The sequence below is a fragment of the Poromitra crassiceps genome (genome assembly GCF_964638095.1).
Source record: "Poromitra crassiceps genome assembly, chromosome: 20".
In the NCBI taxonomy this organism is placed as follows: domain Eukaryota; kingdom Metazoa; phylum Chordata; class Actinopteri; order Beryciformes; family Melamphaidae; genus Poromitra; species Poromitra crassiceps.
Window position 1 is genome coordinate 11171900 of NC_139637.1, and position 21892 is coordinate 11193791.

General features: G+C 44.1%; 1 protein-coding gene across 1 annotated transcript; it reads left to right on the top strand.

Moving 5' to 3' along the window:
• Positions 1-1563: 1563 nt before the first annotated feature.
• e2f1 (E2F transcription factor 1) lies at positions 1564-15833 on the top strand (the record flags this gene model as incomplete). The annotated part of the gene is made up of 7 exons (XM_083656911.1): positions 1564-1812; positions 2191-2293; positions 5717-5936; positions 11821-11973; positions 13620-13734; positions 14355-14628; positions 15568-15833. The coding sequence occupies 7 exons, from the start codon at positions 1564-1566 to the stop codon at positions 15831-15833; spliced, it is 1380 nt and encodes a 459-aa protein (XP_083513037.1).
• Between the last annotated feature and the right edge of the window lie 6059 nt (positions 15834-21892).

Below are 21892 nucleotides of genomic sequence, written 5' to 3' on the forward strand. Positions count from 1 at the left end.
CTGTAGAAGTGATGCTGCATTCAAGTGTCATAGGAGATAAGTAGGGATCGGTTATTTTATACATGTACAATCCATGGTAGGGAATGGCAGTGCCGGTAATACGCCATGACTTTAGACCATAACAATGTATCCCCAATGAGTTTTGATGACAAAATGACTTGTAGTGAGTTGCTGTTTTCTTCACATTTTGACGTTTTTCCCATAGGTCTGTAAATGCAGCATCAGATCGATTACTCACTCTCGGTAAAATTACTGACAACTTTGTGGGCCAATCATTGGCCAATCTAACCTCGCGTCACAAGGCTCTTCCCGAGGAGAAGCCAATCACAGACGGCTAATCCCGCCCTCTGGAAACGGTCGCTTCTCGACCAATGGGAGCCTCCGGATTGGCACACGTGCCGGTTTCGCGGCAAAAAAGATTTCGCGCGAAAAAACCCCAAGCCTTGTTTAGATGTAGATCAGCTGGGACAATAACAACAAAAGCAGCCGATAACCGGGTCCGCGCTGTGCTTTTATTAACGATCTGTGGCCGGCACACGCAGCGAAAGGACCTGCAACTGTGGTTTTAAAGGATCCGTTTGTATTTCACGGCTTTATTTCCTTTATATTTCCAGCTTTGTCGGACTGCTTCCTGCGTGCCCCAACAAAACGAGGGGGTTGAGAAACTGAGGCTAATCACTGAGCTAGCATGCTAATTTGTCCTATTTACATATCAAACGCCTTCTCTATTTACAACCTTGCACTAACTGTTGCTTTTAAACATTATAGCCTCAAACATGTTTCTGTGTGGCGGTGAAACGGTTTGCGTTATAGATTATATTTTACTTCGTTAGCTTACTGTTGGATAGCTGTTATAAAGTTTTAATAGTGCTTAAACTAACGCCCGTCTTCAGTCTAAAGCGAGATTAGATGGTTTCATAGCTAGTTTGCTGGTTGTAGCGTGTAATTTGCTAACTTGCGCCAGTCTTTGTTGATAGTATCTTTAGCTAGCTGGTTAGCAGGGTCGGCTGTACTAAGGGCATTGTGGCCAGGCCTCGCCGCATTACTCAGACAGAAAATATGAAAACAAAAGATTAGCAAGCTAACGTCTAGCGTTAGTTAATTACCGCATCGGGCTAACGTTATTTGATTATCTTTGTTTTATAAAATACCAGCGCCTTGGCAATGGGAAGTGTCTTGTTATGCACATAGTAATGGTAATCTGCCACATTTCCTGTTTGCTCCAACAGCCGCTCCTGCTGTTTCGGCATCAGCCTGAAGTTGTTTTTAGCACTTAGCTTGCTAATAGTCAACTCTTATGCTAAAGTTGCATCGTTGTTTATCCTTGTTGTAACATTATTATTATTATGTAAAAGTGAAAACTACATAGAAATGTTCCACCTGCCCAGGAACAAGTGCAAAGAAACTCTCAGGAGGCGTCATGGCTGTTCACTGAGCACAGCAGATGCCAGTAGGTAGGTGTTGATACTCAAGTCAACTACAGCATCTACAGTTTGTGCCCCCCCCCCCCCCCCAACGCTCATAACGCGCAAGTCAAGGGTCTTGCTCTGCGGGCCAAGGACCATGTCAGAGACTCTGATAACGGGACAGACGTCTGAGGATCTGCTTGCTGACTTTGAGACGCTGCTGAACGCGGGGAGCATCGACCTGAGCGAGGACCAGATCGTGATTATCTCCAGCCCCGGCAGCATGGGGCTCCATCCGGCCGTGGCCCCCACCAGCACGGGGGAGATCCTGCTGTTCGCTACCCCGCAGGGCCCCACCGACGTGGCCGTCCAGGACAAGAGGCGGCCCGCTCTGGGAAGACCCCCGGTGAGGAGAGAGGGAGGATGGAGAAGTGGGAGGAGGACAGGTGGAGCGTTGTATAAGAGAGAGAGAGAGAGAAAATGAGAGAGATATTAAGCAAGTGGTTAACACTTTGCACAAGTAGGTTGACTTCCGGACATGTATATTCTTATGCCTGCATGATAGAGCAATAAATGTCACAACCACCTGTTGCTGCGAGGCATTTGGTGATTGGTGACATCTCGCTTGTTCACAAGAGTTTTCTTTCTCTCCTTTTCTCCCTGTTTTGTGCCTTTTAGTTTTCAGTACATCATTACATGCTTGTAATCGCACCATTATGGTTGTTCCTCTGACTAATTCTCTATGTCTCTCTCTCTCTCGCTCTCTTTTTCTCTCCATCTCCAGGTGAAGAGGAAGTTGGACCTGGACAGTGACCACCAGTATGTCAGCACCTCGCGACCCGCTTCCCTCGGCGAAGCACCTCCCTCCACACCTGCCCCTCCCAGAGGTACACACACACACACACACACACACACTATTCTGTTCTTATCATTTGTTTCATCCTCGGATTAGACCTTCAGTGAACTTAGTTGGTGACGTAGGTAGGTAGGTACTTTTATTAATCCCAGAGGCGAAATTCCCCTTGTTGCAGCAGCAATACAGCACACAAAAATAAGAATAGGAATAAGAAATAAACTATGAATAGCATAATTAGCAGCATTATACATCCGTAAATGTATCTGACAAATATACATTTTTATGTAGCAAATTTACATATTACACAATTATATACAGTAATGAACATAGTTATATACCCCAATATACACAAGGAAATAATATAATACTAATAAGTGAGCCAGTCCGTGTGGGGTGGTGGGGTGGTTAGCCCAGGGAGGCATTGTAGAGTCTGATGGCTGTGGGCAGGAAAGACCTCCTGTGGTGCTCTGTGGTGCACCGGGGCAGAAAGAGCCTGGTGCTGAACATGCTCCTCTGCTGATTTCCAGCTTTGGCCGGAACGTAGGAACCAGGAAAGTGCTGTACTGTAATGTTATGGATCCGGAAAGTTTCTTCAAGTACTTCTTTGAATATTTCGTTTGGTAGTGGTTAAGTACTGGTCTGTACCAGAGCATGTGAGCGGAGTGGAGCGGTGATAATTACCGCTTCTCGCTCACGGAGCGGCCCTTTCCACCCCCTCCAGCGCTCACGGCCGCTCCGCTCCAGACCGCTCCCCGCTCCATACAGATTTCACCCGCTCGCACTCACCGCTCCGCTCCGCTTAAAAGAATAAAAAGATCAAAAGGCCAGGGTGTTTTAACTTGCGTTTAAACGCCTGGGCAATGGGCATTGCTCACTACAAATAACATGAGCTCAGCAGAGTCGGCTGCATGTTCGTTTCTCTTCCTTCTCGTCTCGCAGCAGCTGGCAAGAAAATAGTGGGCGTGCACACGCCCACGCACCGACGCATTCTGTTTCGAACATGTTGTGATCGAAACTGGATCGGGACTGAGTGGGTGATCGGTGCCGCTCCAACTTTCGCCGCGGTACCACGCTGGTCCCCGCTCACCGCTCAAGCCAAAATCCCCCCGCTCCGCTCCACGCTCCGTTAAGTAGGTCTGTGCTGTGCAGAAGTTAAGTTAAGTACTGGTCTGTACTGTGCAGAAGTTAAGTTAAGTACTGGTCTGTACTGTGCAGAAGTTAAGTTAAGTACTGGTCTGTGCTGTGCAGAAGTTAAGTTAAGTACTGCTCTGTACTGTGCAGAAGTTAAGTTAAGTACTGGTCTGTACTGTGCAGAAGTTAAGTTAAGTACTGGTCTGTGCTGTGCAGAAGTTAAGTTAAGTACTGCTCTGTACTGTGCAGAAGTTAAGTTAAGTACTGGTCTGTACTGTGCAGAAGCTCAAATTGAATCTCACATTTAGTCTCAAATTGAATCCCAGGGCCTACATCTGCTCAGACTGGCGATGGAACTTGGAAGTTTGTTATGGCAGCTATTTGAACTTGATTTAAAAGCACTTCAACTCGTTAATCAACTTAGCATCCTAGCTAAATTGAATTTGAATGATAACTCTGACCCGTATCGCTCTCATATTCAACCTCCTTATTCTCTCCATTGCTCTGCTGTCTGCCAGCTGGACAAAGTTATGATCATCTGAACAAAGTAGCAGCATCAAATCCCTGTTCCTCTTCCATCCGAAAGTCTCGCTGCTGCGGTTCTCTTGAACAGAACAAATATAAATGTCAAGAAAATACACAAGACTGAGAGACTGCCGTCTTCAAATAAGAAAATAACAACAGATAAAATGACGACTGAAATTGCTCCCTTCACCTCACTCTTCTGTCAATTCCCAGAGTATCGATGGTGGAGACTCTTTTCAACGTGTTCCTAACTTTGACTAGCAAGTTCTTCCACATATCTGCTACATAAATGTGTCATTGTTACGAGAGACTAGTATGATGTGGGAACCTTATGTAATGAACGAACTGCCACTCAAACGCTGCGTTGCGAATCATAACATTTTATGATGTATAATGTTACATTGTATGTATTAATCGTCTGAATTATGAGCAGGAATTTGAGAGAAATGTCTGAGATTATTTATCAGCTCCTCAGATTTTACACATACTGTGTACAGTAGAGACATCATGACACAACCTCCGTGGGAACACTAAACTAGTTCTAATGAGGCCTCATATAAAGTTTTTGTTTTTAAAAATGTGAACTTCATTACCCAGAAATCCTTCAAAGGGATGTAAAGTAAAACTACGCAGCACGCTCATGTTCATACCAACTTGGTCAGTCTGTGATGCTTTATATATACCAAAGATACGAGAGAGGAAAAGATGGAACGCTCACTACTGTTTAGGAGGCGGTTTATATTTCTCTCCCAAGGTTTTATTCAGCACTTCCTGTGGGCGGAGAGGAGACCGCACCCAATATCAGAATTTGATTTGGGGCGTCCCAACTCCAACTTTATTTATAAAGCACATTTAAAATGACTGAAGTTGACAGGGTCAATAAGAAAAAGATAACAATAAAAGCAATGCAGTACATCAGTGATACTCAACTGGCGGGCCACATGCGGCCCGCAATGTTTTTTTTTTTTTTTTTTTTTTACAGTGCACCTGAACGCAACATGCAAAATACCCGCCGAATAAGTGTGCAAATGTTCATGTCATTCTGACCAATACTCCGCTTCTGTTATAGCATTTCAGTCTGGAATATGGAATATCTTTCAATAATCTATGATTTAGCTGCTAAATTGTCAAATACCGCCGTCTGCTTGCTACCCAGGCACTTATGTATGTACTTAACCTAACGAAATATCCGGTGTGCACAACATTGTCAGACTAAACTCCGGCTGACACCCCAAAAACCTACAATCCGCTTCAGAAAAATTTATATTGTTTGTTTATTAACTGGCCCCTGGCCTTCTATCATTTCACGAAAGTGGCCCCCGGGCAAAGCAAGTTGAGTATCCCTGCAGTACATAATAGTCCAGTGTCTTTTTAGATCAGCTGATCTAATGTAGCTGGCCAGCTACATAACTAGCTGACCAAACTATTGTTGATTTTTTCCTATTTCTGTACTGCTTTTTACTCTGTGATCCTCCTGTATTCCACTGCATTTTATTATTTATTATTTTTTTACTATGTTATTTTACTACTGAACTTTACTGTCTACAGTTTACAATTGCTGTAATGTATTGTGTATTGTGTTTGGACCCCAGGAAGACTAGCGGTCGTTTCGGCGGCAGCTAATGGTGATCCTTTTAAATAAACAAATCAACAAAATAATAATACACCATAATATATAACATAATGCCATAATATGCATAATCCACAATACAATGCGTCTTAAAGGTTTGACAAGAGGACCTTTTAAGACGATAAATGTAAAGCGTTTACCCCCTCTCCCATCTCTCCCCCCTCCCAGTGGCCCGGGGCTTGACGGAGAGGTCTCGATACGACACGTCCCTGAACCTGACCACCAAGCGCTTCCTGCAGCTGCTGGCCCAGTCCCCGGACGGCGTGGTGGACCTGAACTGGGCCTCGCAGGTCCTGGACGTCCAGAAGAGGAGGATCTATGACATCACCAACGTCCTGGAGGGAATCCAGCTCATCTCCAAGAAGTCCAAGAACAACATCCAATGGCTGTGAGTACGAGAATGGCAGAATAGAGACGAAAAATATGAGTGAGTCAAATGAATGTGATTGATTTTCCATCTGTTATACCTACCGTAGTTAAACATATCTTACATCTTCTATGGTCAGCTAACCCACCATTCTCTGGAGGTTCCTTTCTTTTCTCATATGATCTTTGGCTCGCCTGGTAAAAACCAGCCTGATCACGGGAGCACACGTTCCGTTTCGCTCTACGCATCGGTATGGACGTCCAGCCGGCCACAGCCATTTCAGTGGGCGGGAGTACTTTGCCTTGACAGACATCTCCTTCAGCCAATCAGCGTCGCCAAATCCAATCCAAACGCAGTTGGGAAGAACTTTCTTTTCCGCAGAGAAACTCCGCTGGTGCATGCTCTTGCTCTTGGTTTAATTGTTGTTATTGAGACTATTCTTTACAATAACTGCACTTATGGCTGTTTACTGACGTTAGCATTACTGCACTTATGGCTGTGTTTACTCTACTAACGTGAACGTTTGCCACTCGCTGCTTGGGGAGATGCCGTACTGGGAATGGCCCGGTTACATTCTCGTTTCTGGAAATCCTGATCCTGAGCCTGATCCGTGGAGTGGAACAGAATCTGAGGTAATGTGATCACAGGAGGAACAGAATGTGAGGTCATGTGATCAGGAGGAACAGAATGTGAGGTCATGTGATCACAGGAGGAACAGAATGTGAGGTCATGTGATCACAGGATGAACAGAATGTGAGGTCATGTGATCAGGAGGAACAGAATGTGAGGTCATGTGATCAGGAGGAACAGAATCTGAGGTCATGTGATCAGGAGGAACAGAATGTGAGGTCATGTGATCAGGAGGAACAGAATGTGAGGTCATGTGATCACAGGAGGAACAGAATGTGAGGTCATGTGATCACAGGAGGAACAGAATGTGAGGTCATGTGATCAGGAGGAACAGAATCTGAAGTCATGTGATCAGGAGGAACAGAATCTGAGGTCATGTGATCACAGGAGGAACAGAATGTGAGGTCATGTGATCAGGAGGAACAGAATCTGAGGTCATGTGATCAGGAGGAACAGACTCTGAAGTCATGTGATCAGGAGGAACAGAATCTGAGGTCATGTGATCACAGGAGGAACAGAATGTGAGGTCATGTGATCACAGGAGGAACAGAATGTGAGGTCATGTGACCACAGGAGGAACAGAATGTGAGGTCATGTGATCAGGAGGAACAGAATCTGAGGTCATGTGATCACAGGAGGAACAGAATCTGAGGTCATGTGATCACAGGAGGAACAGAATGTGAGGTCATGTGATCACAGGAGGAACAGAATGTGAGGTCATGTGATCAGGAGGAACAGAATGTGAGGTCATGTGATCACAGGAGGAACAGAATCTGAGGTCATGTGATCACAGGAGGAACAGAATGTGAGGTCATGTGATCAGGGGGAACAGAATGTGAGGTCATGTGATCAGGAGGAACAGAATGTGAGGTCATGTGATCAGGAGGAACAGAATGTGAAGTCATGTGATCAGGAGGAACAGAATCTGAGGTCATGTGATCACAGGAGGAACAGAATGTGAGGTCATGTGATCACAGGAGGAACAGAATGTGAGGTCATGTGACCACAGGAGGAACAGAATGTGAGGTCATGTGATCAGGAGGAACAGAATCTGAGGTCATGTGATCACAGGAGGAACAGAATCTGAGGTCATGTGATCACAGGAGGAACAGAATGTGAGGTCATGTGATCACAGGAGGAACAGAATGTGAGGTCATGTGATCAGGAGGAACAGAATGTGAGGTCATGTGATCAGGAGGAACAGAATGTGAGGTCATGTGATCAGGAGGAACAGAATGTGAGGTCATGTGATCACAGGAGGAACAGAATGTGAGGTCATGTGATCAGGAGGAACAGAATGTGAGGTCATGTGATCAGGAGGAACAGAATGTGAGGTCATGTGATCACAGGAGGAACAGAATGTGAGGTCATGTGATCAGGAGGAACAGAATGTGAGGTCATGTGATCAGGAGGAACAGAATCTGAGGTCATGTGATCAGGATGCTTTTACCAGGCTAATCTTTGGCCGGTGATGAAAAGAAAATAATCCACACACTTAAATGTGTGCAAAGGCTCACATGTATTTTCTGAGCTTTTGGTCTGTTAGACCTTCATCAGAGCGTATGTGGTGGTAAAACAATGAACAGCAGATAAAGAGGCAATCAGCCTCACCCTAATCATTGGCCGTACGCAGATCACCTGTGAACACCATGGTGGGAGAGGCCCAATCACCTGGGAAATGTAGTCTCTTAAGTTTTGTAGTTTTAACTATAGAGACAGTCTGCATGTCAGGGAACGCCCACAAAATGTTAAACGGCTGGCTGCGCGAGTGGGGTAAAACCGCCGATATATCTCATGGGCTGACTCACCAAAAAACGGCGCTGCGGCTCTAAACTACAGGTTTGGGGGTTCTAGAGCAGAACACAAGACGTCTGCTCAGATGTGCGTTTACTGCGGTGGTTAAATCCCTGATCGTGTCTGCCTGGGCTGGGCTATCAGCTCAATTCTAACTTTGCTGAATGGATAGAACGGGGGAATTTACCCCACCCTGACCCCGCCCCCAGGCTAACCCAGGGTCTATTGTGGGCATTCCTAGAGCCTGTATGGGCGTTCCTAGACATGCTGACTGTCTCTATTGAACAACAGACAGAATACAAAAACAACAACAGGGGGCGGAACACACTGAACAAAAAAAACATACAATCAGGAAGCACCACAAAGGAGTATCATACATACGGTAGATATGAAATAATTTCATTGCTTACCGGTATATTAAATGGGGCTATGAGAGAGATCAGCCATCATAAATCAGGGATCTATAGAAAGAAATCTCAAACATAGAACATAGAGGTATGGAGGAGTATCAGGAAAGGGCCGTCATTGACCAGAGACCCAAAATTCTACACTAGAAAAGTAGGGAAAAAAACACGGTGGATTACAGCATAACACTCATATCAAAATCCTCATTGAGGCATGTAGGCTGACGTGTATCTAAAGTGTCAATCCAATAGAGCTCCCTCTTTCTTTCCTTGTGTTCAATTCAATGTGTTCAATGACCTGGAATCACAGAGAGGAGACAGGCTGTGAACATTCATTGAAATGAGGGACAACAGGATAATTAACATCATTGCGTCTGATTGAGCTCTTGTGTTCGCTCATCCTGTGTGTGTAGTTTTGCCTATATTATAATCTGATCACATGGGCATTTTAGTAGATAAATAAAATGTTCTGTGCTCATGTGATAAAACCCTTAACAGGAAAACCTTTGCCCGATCTCAGATGTCTAAAAACAGGAGTGGTCCATGTGTTGTGGCACTGTGCACAACTGACACATGGATCATTCCCATCCTTTTAGAGCAGTGGTTCTCAAATGGGGGTCCGAGGACACTCTGCAAGGGGGTCCGCGAAAAGTTTTCAGGAAAATAAAAATAAAAACTTTTTGTTGTTGTTGCAAAAGCTTCATAGTTCAACGAAAATATTTTATGCTTTAAATCTAAAATGGTTCATGGATTACATTCTAATCTAACAAACCTATCAATTTACCTGCTCAAACTAGTCTTGACTCAACTGGTCAAACCTAGTTTGACTCATATGAGTCAGACTAGGTTCATGAGTCACAGGAAGTGTAAATGCAATCGGAACTTCCGATTGTTTTTACACTTCCTGTTAGTCCCTCAAGCCAGACGGTCTCTTCTGCATGAGGTGAGTAGACAAACATCCTTAAAATGCTGGACTAATGCTGGCCTGGGTCAGAGGCCAAAGTATGCCAGGATATAGGCCTGAGGGGTGTATGTGGTAATACAGGAGGAGACAGAACAACTTTGACCTTTTGTGACACTTTGTAAAAGTTCAGACTGAGATTTGGAGAATGCAACTCGGTAAGCCTCATCAATACACTGAAGAATTCTTTTTAGCCTCTAGCTAAAAAGTGTTTCCTCGTGGCAGCAGCTTTATCAATGAATTCCTCCTAGCCAGCACTGCTGGCTAGGAGGATAGTATTCCTATTAGGGCTGGGTATCGCCACTGACTTCCCGATACGATACGATTCCGATACACAAGGTCCCAAGTCGATACGATTTCCGATACGATACAATTCGATATCGATATTTTAGTTACAATACCAGTTTTGCTTTGATAATGGAAGAGATTCTCAAAGAACTAATGCTGTAAATTGTACAAGGAACCCTCTAACCTGGTGCATTATTAAAAAATATTAATATTTACATTAAGAATTGACCATAAAGCAAGCAGTTACATCATGTAATTATTTTTTATTTAAACATGACCAACATAGTCATTCAACATCTTATCTTTTTTTACAGTCTTCTGTCTCTTTCTTTACAGTCTTCTGTGAGAAGCCAAACAAATTTAGATTTCCACTATACAACAGAATCATTGAACAGCAGCATGTTGTAAACAGTGTTTCATAAAGTATAAATGCTTTGTAAATCAAATGAAATACAGCTCATGAACATTTCCAGTTCACAAACATTATAGTGCAAACAGATTTGAGGTCTGTACATCTGGCTCATGGTGCATGCACAATGCACATGTAGCCTACAGTATTTATGTTTTTGTTTCAACTACAAACATGAATAAACGTCAACTTGAAACTATGTTTTAACTACCACACACAGCCTATAATATTATTATATATATATTTTTTGGTAAAGTATCGATACTTGTTCCTTCACATGAATATCGATATATCGAGTTTTTTAACCCAGCCCTAATTCCTATCCTAAGGTAGTGATGAGGCTACCATTTGTATAATTCAATCCACCTAATAAAAACGCACGTTTATCATCATATTCAACTGAGAATTTAAGGTCAGGGAGGGTTCATACTATTGAGGAGGTTAACAAACTCATTCAACTCATTGGTAGTCCCTTGGAAAATGCAGAAGACATCATCTAGATATCTAAACCCGTTTGAGGAGTTTGTCCTCTCCCACCATGGTGTTCACAGATGATCTACTTAGGCCAATGATTAGAGTGAGGCTGATAGCCTCTTTATCTGCTCCCTGTTCATTGTTTTACACGTATGCTCTGATGAAGGTCTAACAGAGATCTATGGTCTGATGAAGGTCTAACAGAGATGTATGCTCTGATGAAGGTCTTACAGATGTATGCTCTGATGAAGGTCTAACAGATGTATGCTCTGATGAAGGTCTAACAGAGATGTATGCTGTCATGGTCTAACAGAGATGTATGCTCTGATGAAGGTCTAACAGATGTATGCTCTGATGAAGGTCTAACAGATGTATGCTCTGATGAAGGTCTAACAGATGTATGCTCTGATGAAGGTCTAACAGAGATGTATGTTCTGATGAAGGTCTAACAGAGATGTATGCTCTGATGAAGGTCTAACAGATGTATGCTCTGATGAAGGTCTAACAGATGTATGCTCTGATGAAGGTCTAACAGAGATGTATGTTCTGATGAAGGTCTAACAGAGATGTATGTTCTGATGAAGGTCTAACAGAGATGTATGCTCTGATGAAGGTCTAACAGAGACGTATGCTGTCATGGTCTAACAGATGTATGCTCTGATGAAGGTTTAACAGATGTATGCTCTGATGAAGGTTTAACAGATGTATGCTCTGATGAAGGTCTACGATTTAAGTGTGCAGATTATTTTCTTTCCATTACATAATCTTTGCTTCCAGCACCTTAACAAAGACTAAGCCGGGTGGAGCGGTCGTTCTTTCCTGCATAATCTTTGGCTGGTAAAATGTTGAGTGTGTCTGGTGTGTGTGTGGAGTCCATCAACCGCTCTGATCTCTAGTTAAATAAATGAAGTGTTTTGACATGCAGTATGTCTTCCCTGCCTGCAGGGGGAATCGTATGGACGGGGTGTCGCTCGCCCGCCATAAGGAGCTACAGAGGGAGGTGTGTGACCTGACGGAGGCCGAGGAGAGGCTGGACGAGCTCAACTCCAACTGTAACCTCCAGCTCAGGTTGCTCACCGAAGACTCCCAGAACAAGAAATATCCTTTGCACCAGGTCTCAAGTACACACCCAGTGAACGGCCCAGCTCTGGCACCTCCACATGCTAACAGAGCTAGCATTTTTTAATGCCGAGAGTAAAGAGGTGAACGGCCCAGCTCTGGCACCTCCACATGCTAACGGAGCTAATGCAGAGAGTAAAGAGGTGAAGGGCCCAGCTCTGGCACCTCCACATGCTAACAGAGCTAGCATGTTTTAATGCAGAGAGTAAAGAGGTGAACGGCCCAGCTCTGGCACCTCCACATGCTAACAGAGCTAGCATGTTTTAATGCAGAGAGTAAAGAGGTGAACGGCCCAGCTCTGGCGCCTCCACATGCTAACAGAGCTAGCATGTTTTAATGCAGAGAGTAAAGGGGGCTACACAACCGGGGCAAGGGCAAAGAACTAGTGGCAACAAAGGCAGACTGTTTTGTCGTCTGTGTCGGAGCCAAAAAGTTGCACTTGAACGCACCGCGAAGACCACAGCTGACGGTCAACTAGCAGCTACGTTCTGCACCTGAGTGAGACCTAGGACTGCAGATATACAAACCAGAGTCATGAAATAAAGCAGCGTTTGCCTACCACTTGGTTTCTATTAATATAGCTACTTAATCGAGAATGTATGGAACGAATGTTGGGAAAATACAAGAAAGCTCAGCAGGCCAAAGGTAAATAAGAAAAGAGAAAAAAGGAGCTTCTCGGATACTTGGAGACACATTTTAATCACGGAGTAAAGTACATGCTATTGCCTACTGAAACAGTTATAAAAAACAAAAACAAACAATGTATGCCTTTCAACCTCTCTGGTCTCCGTCAGGCTGTATCCTTCCTATACATATCCTATACGGAGGTTGAAACGCGTTGAGCAGAACATCTTGTGCTTCGCCACCAGCTGACTAGCAACACACACACACACACACACACACACACACAATCACACAATCACAATCACCAGTAGGATCAAATCAGAATGACAAGCTATTCACCAACTGTGTGAAATGAGTGGAATGTATGACCAATAGCACTGGTTAATAACGGAACCTTCATCGTCATTCATAATGTCAGTTATATAGATAGATAAGTCATTATTTTGCAGACATTAAAAAAATAATCTGGAAAGGCCTTGCCAATCGAGACTGCACCCAATTCACTAACACTTAGCAAAACCAACTCCCAAATGATTCCCAGCACCCAGAAGAGACTTTGTGCGGTGTACTTTGTGCAGTGGGTTCATTGCTGCAGGACAGATCCTCCTATGTTTTACAGCCATCGGCCACTTAGGCCAGACGTGACAAAACCTGAAAAACACAAGCAACTATTTGCATGAGCAGCTTGTGCTGAAGGGGCTATTTGTTTGTGCGACGCTCTGCTCAAGGCCTTCTTTGTGCCACAGTTAGATTTGCATAATACACTTCTTGGGTAGTGCAGTTGTAGCTCGAGCAACTGGCTGGCAAAAACTGCACAGATTGCTGTTGCAACCCGATCTTAATGAATTTGGCCCTAAATTTCCTCTTTGGGTTTCTGTGCTGTTCTGCCAAGTCGTATGTGGTATGTATTACCTTTAGACATGCAGGGGGTGGTACAGTACTGGTACTGGTATTGTAGGCAGCCAAATCCGTAACGTTTGACTCCTTGACCGCTGCGTCACGCTGGGCTACGTGCGCTGCCAGGACCTGAGGAGGTCATTCGACTCGCCGGACCAGCTGGTCATGGTGATCAGAGCTCCGCCAGAGACCCAGATGCAGGTCTCTGAACCCACCGAGGTACAGTACTTCTTGTCTTTTGTTGTCGTTTTATTTTCATTTTTATTTGAATGAGTTATTCAACTATTATTAATCAATATCTGTCATAATACTCCCCAAAACCAACATTTTAACTTTTCAAAAAGTCTTACCCGCTCTCATTCGAGCAGATAATACCCTCACCTTTTTGTGTTGTAATGATCACAATCCTCCTAGCTAGCTGGCTTTTATACTCAATGGGACTATCCTGGTTAAAAATGGGTAAAATAAAAATAAAATACTAGCTCTTCACAATAGGTGCAAATAGAGAAACATGTTTTGATTGTTTTCAGGGACCATAGTACTACTAAACTATGCATTTTCCTTGTTTTTCTTCCTATGAAACATCGGCCAGTTCTATCTGTCTGCATGTACAGTATGATCACTGTTGGGAGAAAACTTACAGGAAATAAGGAAAGAACAGCCTTATTTTGAGCTGGATGCATTTTGTAGTCCATCTAACAGCTTTTGAAACAATAAGTCAAAGTTTCAAATCTCCCACCCAGAGAGGAGCATGAACTGTAATCCTCGAATTTGAAGTTGAAACATGAAAGTCAGCAAAAACTTGCGAAGGGTTTTTCACACGACGACATGTGTCTCAGGGTTACCAGGTGTCCCTGAAGAGCACGCGGGGTCCCATCGATGTCTTCCTCTGCCCGGAGGACAGCTCGGGCGTGTGCAGCCCGGTGACGGACGGCAGTCCCTCCAAACTCAGCGCCGACCCCACGCTGGCCCCGGCCTCGCCCGCATCGCCCGCTGACCAGCCGCCGCAGCCGGGAGGCGGGAGCTCCGCCGCGGCACAGCAGGAAGTGAGGTCATCGTCGCCGGAGTCCACGTCGTCCACAATCACAGTGGCCTCCCAGCCCGACCCCGCAGGTAAGCATTTGGTCGTTATGAATCTGCCAAGTAGTAGGTGTTACCGGCCGTTCACACCCGGGCGATTTTTTTCAAATGCGCGCGGTCAACAGTCAATGTAAACATGACGAGATTACATACAAAGTCAATGTAAAAAAAAAAAAAAAAAAACTCTCGTAACGGACGGACCGTCTTTTATTGTCACACGAACACCACAATACATGCATGCGGCCACAACACACTCATGCTGACGGTGGCCGGTGAAAAGCGTCCTCTGCATTTAACCCATCCAGGCATGTCCTTTCCTCCGGGGGGCAGGCCAGGAGCAGTGGTCGCTTTTCTCGTACAGCGCCCGGGGACCAACTTCGGATGTTGTCGTCACTGGTCGGATGACGATGACGATCTGATCTTCTGCATGTTTTTAGTGGGGGGGTTATGTACGGAGGAACCCCCTGGGGGGTACGGGGAGAACATGCAAACTCCACACAGAGAGAAAGGCCCTTACGACGAGATAACCCACCTGGGCAGTAGGCACTGAAGATATGGGGGGGAACACAACCACAGTGTCCCCGGCGAGAATCGAACTCAGGACCTTCTAACTGAGGCGACAGCTCTACCACTGAGCCACCGTACCCCCATAAACATGACGAGATTACATACAAAGTCAATGCAAACACGCGAGTAGATGTCATTTCGCCCCGGGCGGTGCGGGTGACGCGAGTTTTCGCGGCAAGTTGACATTTTTAAACTGTCGAAGCTTTTTTCCGTGTCTTTGTGAATGCACAGCTACGCGGTGGTCGTGGTCGGGCATACAGCGATTACATTACTTGCCCACCAACAAGATTGTTTTTCTTTACTGAACCAGGGTTTCCGCGGCGTCTTAAAAAAATCTAAAGTCCAATCATTTGAATTGTAGGCGCTTAAAATGAGATATGTCTTTTTAAATATGAGCGCACTGACCTCTCGTACCTCTCCCGACAGAGTCGTTTCTGGGGGGCGACCCGTTCTCCGGCCTGGGGGCGATGCCCGACTTTAACCTCTCGCCCCTCTCCTCCGCCGACTTCCTGAGCGCCGGCGAGGGCCTCCCGCTCCCGCTGGACGGCTTCATCAACCTGTCCCCGCCGCACAGCCACGACTACCACTTTGGCCTGGAGGAGCACGAGGGCATCAGCGAACTGTTCGACTGTGACTTTGGCGACCTCACGCGGGTTTTGGAGGAGAGCTAGGCGAAGAGGAGGAAGGACCACCACCCCGACTTTGTTTCAGAGTACCATGTTTTCAGAGGGCCCACGAATGATCTCCCTCCTCCATCCCCCCAAACCAAACCCAGCCCCGACTACAAGTCTCCAAACCCCCCGAAATTGTACGGCACAGTACTAGCACTTCTCTCCAGCCATTTAGCCATGTTTAGCAAAAGAGTTTGGCTTTAGCACAGCTATTTAATTTATTTATATGAATGTCTTTTTGGTATTTTGTACCGAGCGAGGTTTTCTTTTCGTTCATTCTAATTTGATTGAATTTGAATTTGATTAGATTCTCATTTGATCTAAATTGATTGTGTGTGTGTGTGTGTGTGTGTGTGTGTTTGTGTTGGGTGTGGACTCGGACTCATAGGGCTGGTTTCCTTAACACACATTTGCCTTAGTCATGGTTTCATAGATAAGCCCAGGCTTTAAACTCAGCTGTTGGGCTTAAGCTACGTATCTGTGAAGGCGGCATTTAGAGTCCAAACCATTAAGTCCCAAAAGCATCTTGGAACTATTGTGCGATTTTCAAACCTACATTATTTTTGTCCAAAAAACTGAAATCAAGAAATAAAATAGTCGATTATATGAACCAAGATGCTTTTGGCTAACTGAACCCTAGCCTGCTAAACCCACCCTGATCATGTGACCTCTCATGCCTCAGTCTGGACTTCCACCCGCCCACATCGATTTCCTGCAATTACAATTTAACCAGACCAATCAGGAACTGCGTCATAGTTGATGATGTAACCAGGCCAATCAGGGACTCAGCTGGCAAAACAGCCATAAGTGCCGTTATTGCAGATTAGACTCAAATATAACAACAATTCAAGAAAATACCTTTCCACCGTTCTTCCGAGTGGATTGGGCACGTTTGATTGGCTGAAGGAGTTGTCCGTCGAGGCAAGTACTCCCGCCCACTGAAATCACTGTGGACTGATGCATAGAGCGTAACAGAATGTGAGGTCACATGATCAGAGTGGTCAGACCAGGCCAACATGGACTCTGCTCTCTCTATTCAAACAAAATGATAAAGGGGATACCTACCTTGATATTTTGAGTTGGCTGGTTTTCTTCACAAAGGCGCTTTTCACATTGTGTGGGGGAAAATGGTTTCTACGCTTGTCCTTTTGGGTATTTGGAGAAAGCATGGTTTGGTTTCAGTGAGCACTGCTAACAAGCTGATATAGAAAATGTAAATCACATTAGACTCTTTATTCAGACAATAGTAATCTACTCGCATACATTTTCATGTTGGCGAGTTTGAGGCAGGACACAGTTTGAGTGTCGTCACACTGTAGGACGCACGCGCTCACTCACCAGCCTGTGCTGGACCATCGTGAGGACGAGGTGTGGCAGGCTGTGCTGGGTCCACTATGCTGGTGGAGATCCATGATGGAGATGATCTCCACCATGGTTCTTCTCCTTCAGCATGTAGCGGTCATACTGCTTCTTCAGAGGGAGAAACTAAGAGCTCCTGGGCGATGCTTTTTTACTGCCCCATCAGGCAACACTGCCTGGAGCTCCAGTCATCTTCCTCCTGGTCCTGATCTTGCACCTCCCGTCTGCTGGCACGGAGCTCAAACTCCTCCTCATCCCCAAACATCTCCGCTGAGATTCCCTCCAGGTAGTCCAACCTCTTCTCTTAACTCCTCATTCGTTTCATCCCGGACCGCCGTTACCGCTTTTGACTGGCACACGTGTGTTCCCAGTGTCCTGAGAAAAGAGGTTAATGTCATTTACATTTTCTATATCACGAGCCTAAAGGACAAATGTGGAAACCTCTCCGTAATGTGGCAAGTGTGAAGTAAAAACTAAACCGTTCAAGTTTAAAATGTTTTGGTATTCTTGTATTGGTGTTCAGGAAACCAGGGAGTAATAGCCTGCTGGAGTTCCGCCAGCGTGTAAAAACTTAATACTGAATATGTTCTCTATTGACCTTTTTCACAGCGCTCATGTTGTGTCTAAAAGGCAGGGTAATTAAACACAGGTGCAACCAAAACATCGACGAGGGTTTCCAACTTACATTCCATTTAGGTTTTTTCCAGTGTTGTGGGCCCTCGTTAATGTTTGGGTTGCACCCGTTTACCCTGCCTTTTAGACACGATGGCCACTGTGAAAAAGGCCCATTAGTTAGCTAGGCGTTTAGCCATAGTCTCAGGTGTGTGTGCAGAGCGGCGCACAGTTGTTTAATCAATGTTTTTTGTTGTTGTTGCAGACAGACTTAACCAAGTGTCAAGTGTTCTAGAGATGCATTGGTGCACACTGCAAAAGTCAGTGGTAGATTTTTTCCACTGATTTCAGATTCAGAAAACATTTTAGGACGGTGATTTTTCAAGTGATCAGTTCAATGGGATCCTGACTTCTAGAAGGCTAATTGAGCCTTATATAATAGACACCCTTCCATTGCTTGTCTTCTGAAAGCGCTCACCGGTGTTGTTGTGTTGTCGTTCAGTTACGCGCATTTAAAATGGCTGCAGGAAGTTAATGTTTCACGCCTTAAATCAACGACTTCTACAAGGTGAATGTGTTTACCTACCTAGGATCTCTTATCTTGGCCCATTCTCACATCAGACTTCATATATCAAGTCATCTCTCGTCACATGATTTGGTTGATTTTCTTTCCCCACTTGTCGATTCAAATGCTCAGCAATAACCAATAGGCTTTTACATGGTTCTCATGTATTCCACGAGATGAAATCCTCTCTTGCAACTTAGGGTCTCTCGTCCGCTTTCAAGCAATTTTGAAACGTCTGCATCATAATTTTTTCCTTATATAAGTTCATGTAAGCTAATGTGTTTTCGCATTCCTCAAGTAGTGTGTGTGTGCATGTGCGCGCGTGTGTGTGAGTTTGTATTTTTGAACGTTGTATTTATTTAAAAAGGTGTTGATAGAAAAAACAAAAAAAGGTACACGTTTTTTCAGCCATTTTCTGGCAGGGAGCGAATTTGCCACCAAAAAGTGGTCCGTTCCCAACGAGGTCACAGATCCAAAACAAATCATGCAACCATTCATGTGTCAGGTAATGGTGTAAGCGTTTCATGTGTCCCGTAAAGGTGTAAAGTTAACCAGAAGATGAATGTGTCACTTAATGATGTATTTCTTTTGTAAATGATCTTTCCCATTCTTTAGTACATTTAATTTTGCCATGTTTTTTTTTGTCATTATGTCAAATGTATCTTCCCTGTTCTATCATCTGCCATTATACACGTGCAATCTTTGGAAATGGGTAATTCTGCCAGTAAGATGACGTTATGACATACATCTTTTGATGACATTTCTAATTTAGACTGACCTTTGAACTTAGGTAGATTTTTCACCAGCTGTCTCGCTGAACCTCGCCCATGTTGCATGGAGCGTTTGCTCGAGTACGGTTGGGCGTCGTGTCGCTGTGGTCGCGCCTTGGCGACGCCTCTGGCTCTCGCTGTGAAAACCGACCTAACTGCATTTCCCCCCCCGCCCCGCCTCGCCTCATCTAGTCTGGAATTGGAACGCCTGCTTAAAAGTTTATGCGGCTCGCCAAGGATCACGACCCCTGTAGCCAATAGGAGAACTCTGTAATTTCGAAAATGCATGGCCATCCATCTTGACGTGCACGGCCTTTAAACTGACGGCGCGCGTTCTGAGGCACATCGATGTGAGGGTTTTCATATAACCCGGAAAATATATTAGAAATAATATTTTCTTCCGTCTGTCTCGTTTGGTTCGACGTTCGCCGGCCGCAGCCGAACTGATCGACATTGCGTCGCTAAATGTGAGATGTCCATTTTGATCTCGTGATCAAAATGATCTGATGATTTGATGATATCAAAAAAGATCTCGTGATCTTTGATATCATGGAATTTGCGTCACGACTTTTTCTTTCTTTCTTTTTCTGCAGGACAAATGCAGTGCCTTATTGGGAGGGGGAACAAGTGTTGATTAATACTCCAATCAGGATTTTTTTGTGGAGAGTGCGTGAAATGTGTTGTTTTTTGTGTGTGTGAAATGTTTCCAGGTATGGGTTTTTGTGTGTGTGTTTTTTTTTAAGTGTTTAGTTTGAAGAGCTTTGTTTAACTCACAGCAGTTGATCTCCAGTTTGTTTTCGACAGACTCCACGATCACGTTCGCACCGGGGTTGGAATCGAATCGCCTTCACCGTCGTTAAAAACGATGCGTACCTTTACCTGTGTCACTGTATGTAGCCCCGCCCCCACTTGACCCATTGTGTCACGACTTCCTGCTCAAACTAGTCTTGACACCGGTTTGACCAGGTGTCAGACTAGATTTATGAGACAGAGGAAGTGTAAACGCAATCGGAACTTGCGATTGTGTTTACACTTCCTTAGTCTCTCAAGCCAGACTGTCTCTTGTGAACACGAAGTTTGTCTTTTTCAGTAGGGGCTTACATTTGACACGGAACACTCGTCAGTGTTTTGGCAAGTGATTTGATATTAAATGATTGCACTGCATTCCCAATTCACTCTTAATGTAAACGCGTGGAAGTGGAAGTGAATTGACGCCGACCCTGACTCAACCGCTGTTCAAAGTGCTTTTAAGGGAAACTAGGGCTTATCCAGCAACTTAACAGTCAAATCACCTCATCTTTAGCTGCTTTCCTTTTCGCCACCTTATTACAAACTTTATTTTTGTTGCTACGTACTGGGTCACTGAGAAGGTTTGTACTTGCAGAATTATCAATGGACTCCAGTATGGCCTTTTGTATTCAATTTCCTTTGAAAGAATAAAAAAATAACTATTTTGATTTGATCCATTAGTTGAAGGTCTTGTGTTCTTCCTGTGATACAAAGGTGATTATTCTTTACCGTAGAAATGGATTATTGCAACACCAAAATGACAAGGATTCCATTTTGCCCCCTGGCATCAGTTTATCCAGTAAAAGATTATTGTACTGAAGAGAACTAGAGCCCAACCGATAATGGGTTTTTGTGGCCGATACCGATATTGGGGAGTAAAAAGAAATTCTGACATCGATATATCGGACGATATTCTTATATATACACATTATATTAGACACTTTTGCAACGATCCCTCAAATATCAAACACTTGACAAAGATATGACTTGACGTGACTTGAGGTATGCAATGTAGGCACGATATTTGACAGTTTAGCAATAAACTTTATTGTCCAAACTGACAGTGCACTGAAACTGAAATTTAAACTTAACAGGGAATTTAATAATTATAAATAACTAGAAATACAAAAACACAGATGGAACAAATAACTTCCGTTAACACAACATGCTGTCTATAACTTTAAAAAATGAAAATAAAAAAATATGGGCCATATCGGGAAATTATATGTTATTATAATTAAATGGTTTAGACATTTTCATTGAAGTGTGAGGATCGTCTTCAAAATGTGATGGGCTGGGACTGTCAGAAATAAGACAGAAATAAATGCAGTCTCATAATGTGCAGCTAGGGGGAGCCATAGTCTGAAATAAAATGTTAGTGTTGACTCTTTGCCAACTCTAAATCTTATGGTGTTATCTTTATCAGCAGTGATGTAATGATGAAGTATGACCTCATAAAGCAAACAACTGCCCTCATAAAAATCAGTTCTGCTCTCAGAATAGCATTTTTCTATAAACAATACATTTTTAATATAGCCTACAGTATGTTTACAGTAAGAGTAAAAAAAAGGACAATTCTTATTTTTCATTACATTAATGAATTATTAAAAATGCAAATCAAGAATAAGAGGGGGGGGAGCAATTGCCATTCTGTGTGTGTGTGTGTGTGTGTGTGTGTGTGTGTGTGTGTGTGTGTGTGTGTGTGTGTGTGTGTGTGTGTGTGTGTGTGTGTGTGTGTGTGTGTGTGTGAATTGAACCCCGGGGCTCTGCGGTGGTAGGCGAGTGTATTTACTCACACTACAGAATATGAATATAGGCTATATGAATACGAATGCAAATATTTAAATTCCTTCCAGAGATTTGTGATGCTGGCGTTTTCCCCCTTACTGTTTGAATGATCTATTGATGGATTGATTGAATGAATAGATAGGGATCGAGGGTAATGACATGTAAGGATGATCGAG